This window comes from Eulemur rufifrons, chromosome 28 (genome assembly GCF_041146395.1).
Source record: "Eulemur rufifrons isolate Redbay chromosome 28, OSU_ERuf_1, whole genome shotgun sequence".
Taxonomy (NCBI): domain Eukaryota; kingdom Metazoa; phylum Chordata; class Mammalia; order Primates; family Lemuridae; genus Eulemur; species Eulemur rufifrons.
Window position 1 is genome coordinate 71,088,382 of NC_091010.1, and position 7,576 is coordinate 71,095,957.

Genomic DNA, 7,576 nt, shown 5'->3' on the forward strand with positions numbered 1-7,576 from the left:
ATCAATGCTGTTATAAAGGAAATATTCAAAGGGTAACAATAAAGGCAAAAGATCTTGTTTTGTTTTCAAAATATCATGGTTATATGTCTTCCCATAGGATGAACCGCTATTCTGTGTGCATTTGCTTTGTTCATGTATGTTTTTATCTCTCTCAATTAAAGGACTTGCTTGCAGTTTTTATGCATAGTTTCCTGAGCACTGGCTTTTAAGCAAGTACTTCTCATATCTGTATATTTTAACATGTCAACTTACCATAAGAGAGAATATCTGTCGGTATTTCTGTGGCACATTTGATTTTATGAACGGTGCCGCGGTAGAACAGAACTTAGCGGCCTCCTCCTTTCTTCCAGCTTGCAGGTAACACTCAAGAAGTTCCCTAGATAACAGGGCTGATATTAAACCCTGCAGAAATAGTGTTCTGCTGCAAATGTGTAATAACCAGGTTACTATACTTTTATAATTTTTATGTTTCACCAACTTCAGAAAGATAGACTGGGAGCAGCTCCGCCAGCCATAACCAGGGTGTGTGGCTCACCAGGAAAGGCCTTTTAATTTCCCAAGACGTTTAAAAATAATATTTTATTTATTTGTTTGTAGAGACAGGGTCTCACTCTGCTGCCTAGGCTGGTCTCAAACTCCTGGCCTCAAGCAATCCTCCCGCCTCAGCTTCCCACAGCGCTAGGACTACAGGTGTGAACCACCACACCAGCCTGAAAATGACATTTTAAAGAAAGGTCTTATTTGCATTTACTTGCTTTTAAAGGTTCCCCAATGGCTACAAAGCCAGCAACCAAAGCCTACAGACTCTGGACTTGGGCTTGAGTGCGGACTCTCAGGCGCTGGCACAATCAGGACTCCTGCTGTGAACACTCGCCCAGCACCGGCCTGCGCAGAGCGCGACCCAAACACGGCAAAGCTCTGACAGAGCCCCTGCCAGTCCGGCCCACGCCGTGACCAGCAGCATTTGCCGATGGCGGCGGTGGTGGCTTCTCAGGGCTGAGGCCCCAGCAGCCACTGTCCTGCCCTGGCTGCCCCCACAGCCTGGCTACTCGGGGGCCGCCTGGGCCCCTGGACCTGCCTACTCGCTCTGGTTTTATCTTGCTCAAGCGTCTACTACATTACGAATTTACTGAACTAGGATTTTAAAGCCATGAGCCAGGACGGGTGGCGCAGGACCCTGTTTCCTCTGCTCTGAGTCTGGACACGCCACTTCGTCCCCCGGAAGGGCAGGGCCACCCCCACGCACAGCATCAGCTCCGCTCGCCACTCCTTGTCTTCCTCCTCGATTTGACTCAGCACGTTGACGATTTGGGAGAGGCTGGGGATCAGGTGGTGATGGTATCCGGGCTTGAGAAAGGGCCGCACCATTTGCCAGTAGAGGACGGAGGCGTTGTATACCAGGAAGTAATACCTACGGCCCAAGGAGAGGCGGCCTGAGCTGCAGAACCAGGGCCCTCCCCTTTCCCTCGGAGCCCCCCGCGGAGTCGCGCATTCCTCCCCGTGTCCAGCAGATGGCAGCACCATGGCTAAGCAGCTCGGGCTGCACCTGTGTGAGCACCCGGCACAGAGCCATCTCCGGGGCAGCTGTGGCGGCCTTGCTGCCAGTGTGCCCGTGGCTCCAGCCCAGCCCCAGCTGCAAGGACCCAGCCACAGGCTCCCGAGTGTGGACCACGACCTCTTCAGTCAGTCATTCCACCAGCTGATCAGACCCCATGAAAATACAGCACTGAGCAAGGCCTCCTCTGTTTCTCGAGGGACAGACAAGAATGGGACGAGGGAATCAAGGAAGGCTCCCTGGAGGAGACATCCTGCCGTGGCTGAAGATGACCAGGAGGGAAACTTCGGGCACAAAGCCTCCCAGCATCCAGGTGAAGTGGACGAGGGGCTGGAGAAGTGAGCAGAGGCGCCTCCTGGGAGTCTGGGCTTCTCCCGGGGCAGGCAGCCCGGTGCCATGAAGGGCGTGTGGAGGGGATCACGGCAGCTGGGCCCTGCAGGGCCACAGGTGCCTGCTGGTGTCCTGCCTCGGTCACATCCCCTCAGGGAGTTTACGGGGAGCCACAGCATGACCCTGAGACAGGACTCATCTTTCCCAGGAAAGGAGGGGAAGCCCAGGTGTCCCGACCGGAGTCGCCCGGCCTGGAGGGGCTTCCACGCCGGAGGAGTGGCTCCCAGGGCCCGGCAGCCTGCTCCGTCACCCACACCAGAAGGGGACTTATCCTGTCAGCTCTCCCCTAACTCCCACATGCCCTCAAATGCGGCTCCTTGTCTCCCCCGCCACCACCGCGGACACCCCTGGGCCACCCTCTCTCTGCTCAGCTCCTCCCCCAGGTCCCCACAGAGCAACAAGGCCTCTTCCTGAAGGTGCCCCTGACAGCCTCCAGGGCTCCCCGCCACCCACCTGGCCCGTCCACAGCTGCCCCGAGACCCCTGGAATGCAGCGTGGACCAGGCTCCCCCATGGGGGCGCCCACGGCTCCAGGACACAGCTCCCGTTGGAGACACCCACTGACCCCAGAACTCTGGTTTGAGGTGAGGCCTCCCCACCGCCCTGTCCCCACGGAGCCAGGTCTGCGGCTGGGCCCGTAGCCCCAGCACTGACGTCGAGGTGTGGCCAGAGAAGGCATCCCCAGAAAGAAAGCAGACGCTGCACGTCTTTCAGTGCTGCACCCTGTTTAAACGTGTTGTGTTCACGCCAGTTTGTCCACAAGCTCTGCAGTTTCAACAGTGACATTTATCTTTGATGGAGAAGGCATGGGCCAGTAGAAACCGTGCTGGAGTGTCACAGGTCACCTCTAGGGACGGGAGGCCCGGCCGGACCATCTACCAGGGGCAGCACAGGCAGGCGCTGGGTGCTGGGGGGTGGCCCAAGGAGGGGGAGCCGCCAAGAGGGGCCCTCGAGAGAACGGACTCTCGGAGCCACCTGCAGATCAGGACAACCACCGCCTGCAGACACGGACGCACTTGGCGTGCACAGGCCCCGTTCCACACGCTAACGACCGCGCGCCACGCCAAGTGCATGAAAAACACAAACCACAAACGGGAGAACACCCCACAGTCCACAGGAAGACAACCACTCGGTCAGGCCTGGCTCTGACGCCCCCCCACACAACCGACCAGAAAGGCCCATTCGAGGGTGCCTACCTGGGCTCTCCTTTCGCAAAGTTTATGGCCTTCATGTACTGAGTCACACAGTTCTCAAACTCCTCCTGAAACAGCGGAAAGGATGCACGGTTCAGTCGCCGCTCCCCGCCACGGCCCTGGAAGCTAAGCCCACCCGAGACTGGCGGACCGGCTGCGAGGGGTCGGAAACCGCCCCGCTAGGCGGGCGCAGACGCGCAGAGACCCCTGGTCACGCGGGGCACCTCAGACTGCACTGCGGGGGCGAGACCCTAACAGGACACGGTGCCCGTTTCACGTCCCTGTGAAAATGAACTTGGGTGCTTTACTTCGCTAAATTCGGCTTTAAGACTTTCTCCCCCGACACCTGGAGCGGGTGGGGAGGACGGCGGGGGAGGCGCAGGGGCGCCCCTCACCAGGTTGTCCGTGGACCGCGGGGCGCACAGCTGGGCCCGGCACAGGTGGGCTCGGCCCAGAAACTGCGTGACTGGCCCCTTGACCTTGAAGTACATCTGGATGCAGTCATCGCTCACCTCGGGCTGCCCCATCTGCGGGAGAACAGGAGCAGGTGGAGCCGGGCGGGCCATCAGGCCGCGGAGGGATCCCGCCTCCACCTGCCGCGCGGACCCTCCGGGGGGCCCAGACCCCCACGCCGCGACGCAGGACCCTCCCACCTCTGCCCTGGCCTGGGGCGGGGGCTGAGTTACCTTGAGCGCCTGCTCCGCACACAGCACAAACAGGTCGGGGCTGAAGCTCTCCCAGGGGTCCAGCTCCGACTTGCCCAGGTTGGCCGCCTTGATCAGCTCGTAGGCTCTCCGCAGCGCGGCGACGTCTGCGGGGGAAGCGCCTTGAGCACAGGGGGGACCGCCCGGCCTGGGGTCGGGCTGGGCCTGCGGCTGGCCTGGGGTCGGCCTGGGGGCGGCCTGGGGTCGGGCTGGGGTCGGCCTGGGGTCGGCCTGGGGTCGGGCTGGGGTCTGGCTGGGCCTGTGGCCGGCCCTGGGGGGTGGGGGGCCTGGGGCCGGAGGGTCCACAGTCAGGGCCGCCCCTTTTGGAGGCCCTAAAGGCACTTTCCTCACTTTTACTCTGGTGAGGAAGTTCAGGGACCACCTGAAAGCTTCAAAGGGTCATCTGTGAGGCAGGGGCAGGGTCGCAGGGTCCCGGGGCCTCCCGGGGAGGGGGTCGCAGGGTCCGGGGCCTCCCAGGTGGGGAGCTGAGGGTCCCGGGCCCACCTTGCTGGCTCTCGGCGCGGGCCAGCTCCTGCGTGATGACCGCGTCCATGGCGCTCTCCCCGGGGTCCTCAGCGCAGCGCCCCGGCGGTGTCTGCTCGCCAGGCCGCGGGACCAACGGCGGTTGCCTAGCGACGAGAGGACGCGGACGCGGCTCCGGGTCCGCTGCGGGCCACGCGGTTGCGGTCGCTGTCGCTGCAGGGGGAACCGCTGCCCGCCCTGCGCCTCCTGTTACCCGGCGCCAGCGAGGACGTGGGGGCGGCGGGCGGGGGAGGGGGAGGGGAGCCAGGGGCGAGGGAGCGGAGGGGCACGGCAGGGGGCAAGGTGAGCGCTCCCGGACCAGGCCGCCCCTCTCCCCTGTGGCCCTGGCCGCGGCCGGCGCCGCCCTGGGGGGCTCTGGCCCCGGGTTCGTCTCCGCCCCACCCCCCGACCTTCTGGCCAAATTCCTGCAGGCCCCTCCCAGCATTCCCTGGTGCATTTATTCAACGATAGGTATTTGCACCTGCGGGGGTGGGTGGGGCCCCCGGAAGGGCCCCCTGGGGAGACAGGACAGCAAATGAGGAACTGAGAGCCTGACAGCCTGTGAAGGGGGTTCTCACCCCAAGTGGTGGGGTGGGGAGTGTCCCTAAGCAGGGGACAGTCGAGCTGAGCCCTGAGCAAGGGGAGGAAGAAGAAGAGAAGGGAGTGAGCAGGAGGGAGGCCAGGCAGGCCGCAGCGCACAGCCCCCACTACCCGGCCGGGGCTCCGCCTCCTCCTCCTCCCCAGCCCCCACCCCAGGGTGCCTGAGCAGGCTTCCCAGGTGTGAGCTGCACCTGGGCGTTTCTGTGATGCCAGAAACATTCCCATTACTGGTGTCGTGTCGCTGTCGGGGCAAACGCTTGGACAGGGCGGGGAGAAGCCCCAGGGCAGGGAGGAGGGAGGAGATTGTCTAGCAGCTGAGGGTCGGGCTGCAGGTTTTGCAGGGGGGAGCAGGCTGGCTTGGGGAGGCCAACCCCGACCTGGGGCACTCGGAACGACCTGGCCGGCGTCTGTCTGGGACATGCAGAACCACGACACACGCACCCTGGGCAGAGCTCTGGCTGGAGGTCAGGCCGAGCCTGGCACCTGCGCCCACAGTGCTGTCCTGTGGGGACCGTGCCCAGGGGACGGCCCAGGGTCTGGAGAGGGTTAATTTTAGGTACCTTTAAAGGTACAGGATTATTAGAACTTTAAATGTTGATAGGTTTTTTTAGTGATAAACAATATGATTCTATACACAAAAAATCCTGTTGTCAACAGGAGAGAACCCAAACTCTGTAGAATAATTTAAAAAGGTTTATTCTGAGCTGGATATGTGTGACCATGGCCCGGAGCCATGCCCAAGAAGCCCTGAGCAAGTGGTCTCGCCATGGTTCATTATCTTGGTTTTATGCATTTCAGGGAGACAGGAATTACAGGGACAGTCAGAATTCAACACATGGAAGGCGGAGGTCTCCAAGCCGCCGATTGCAGGTTTCAGGTGGGCTTAAAGATTCTTTGATTTGTAATTGGCTAAAGAAATGAAGCTTTGTCTAAAGGCTGGGCATGTTTTAAGCTAAGGAGGTCTGCTAATCAGAGATGAGCCACCGGACACACAGCTGTGCTGTTAAGTGAATGGATGACCTGCAGGTGTGGGTTAAGCTCTGTCTTGCACGGCCTTGTTAACGAGTTAATGAGTCACAGAGGACGTCTCCAAGAAGGGAGGGGCATGACGAGGCATGTCTGACCTCCCTTACGGCCAGCAACTGGGGTTTAGGGTGTTTCTGGGGTCCCCTGGGCCAGGAGGGGTCCATTCAGTCAGCTGGGGGCGTCAGATGTTTAGTTCACAGTGGAATCTATGACAAGACTACAATCACCAATAAGCGAATTTAGTCCCTGGGGGGCTGCGGCCTGGCTGTGCCCCCTGTCCCCGGAGTGCACCGGCTCTGGCTCCACTTTGGGGCCGTTTGACGCAGGCTTGGCTACTTTGCTGCTGGTGTGAGAACTAAAACGTGGGGTCTGGAAAGGAGGCTGGCTGGGACCTCCGTGTGAGCCTGGTCGCTCAGGCAGCGCGTGGAGAGGGAGGTGGGAGCAGCCGCGTACGCCCGGGGCCTGCGTCAGAGGCGGCCCTGGGCCACGCTCCACGTGTTGGGCCACTCCGGGCGTGATGGCTGTGGGGTCCATGACAGTCGGTTGGACCCCAGAACCACTGCTGGGGGAGGGCGTGGAGAGTGCACGTGTGTGTGAGCACGAACATGAGCGTGGGGACGCGTGCAGTGTGCAGCCTGTGTACATGTGTGTGTGTGTGTGTGTGTGCGTGTGCATGTGTGCGTGTGCGTGTGCGTGTGCCCCGGGCAGCCCCAGCACTGCGCGGCCTGGCACTGGGAGGAGGAGCCCAGTGTTGCCAGGAGGGGCAGCCGGATGCCCAGGAGCAGCAGGAGGGTCGGGGAGGCACCCGCCACCTCCCATCGCCCCTTCCCAAGGGGCAGCCCCTGAACAGAGTATCAGCTTCCCAGACAGGCGGGTTCCTGCAGTTTCCCAGACGGCCACACGAGGGTGATGTGACCCAGCCCTAGGAGGACCCAGAGCAGAGCATGGAATCATCTGGAACACCCAGCACCCCAGCACCCCAGCACCCCTCCACCCCACGAGTTCCCTTCTCTGCATCACGCTGGCGTCACGTCTTTCTGCTTTTGAAACGCTTCTGTGCTCGCTTGGGCAGCGCATACACTATAATTGGAAGGATACAGAGATTAGCATGGCCCCTGCGCAAGGATGACACGCAAATCCGTGAAGCGTTCCATATAAAAATAAATAAATAAATAAAATTAAAAAAAAATAAAATAAAAAAAGGAAAAACTTCTGTTCATGACTTTGCCACCTTTTGATGGGATTGTTTGTTTCTTAATGATTTGTATGAGTTCTGTGTAGACTACGGATATCAGTCCTGTGTTGGATGTGCAGTTTGCAAATATTTTCTCCCATTCTGCAGATTGTCTATTTACTCTGTTGATCATTTCCTTTGCTGTGCAGAAACTTTTTAATTTTAACCAAGTCCCATTTATTTATTTTTGTTGTTGCCGTATTTGCCTTTGGGGTCTTAGTCGCAAATCCTTTGCCTCAGGCTGACGTCTGGAAGAGGGGCCTCAGGCGCGCCTGGGGGAGGGGCCGTCGGTGCTCCCTGGTGGCAAAGCGGGAGGGGGGGAGACAGGAAGGCCCCAGGGGTGGAGAGGCCCG

General features: G+C 60.2%; 1 protein-coding gene and 1 non-coding gene across 2 annotated transcripts in view; one reads left to right on the top strand and one right to left on the bottom strand.

The window, feature by feature from the left end:
• Positions 1–4,394, bottom strand: part of CFAP46 (cilia and flagella associated protein 46) — a 99,479-nt gene extending 95,085 nt beyond the window's left edge. The window contains exons 1-6 of the mRNA XM_069460240.1: positions 4,346–4,394; positions 3,824–3,948; positions 3,533–3,664; positions 3,141–3,205; positions 1,247–1,411; positions 253–376 (exon numbers count right to left, since the gene is read on the bottom strand). Of these exons, the coding sequence (XP_069316341.1) occupies positions 253–376; positions 1,247–1,411; positions 3,141–3,205; positions 3,533–3,664; positions 3,824–3,948; positions 4,346–4,394 (660 nt within the window). The remainder of the gene's footprint in view (positions 1–252; positions 377–1,246; positions 1,412–3,140; positions 3,206–3,532; positions 3,665–3,823; positions 3,949–4,345) is intronic.
• Positions 4,395–7,045: 2,651 nt separating this feature from the next.
• LOC138376719 (U6 spliceosomal RNA) lies at positions 7,046–7,149 on the top strand. Its single transcript, XR_011231701.1, has one exon. It is a non-coding gene; the product is annotated as a U6 spliceosomal RNA (small nuclear RNA).
• The last annotated feature ends 427 nt before the right edge of the window (positions 7,150–7,576 follow it).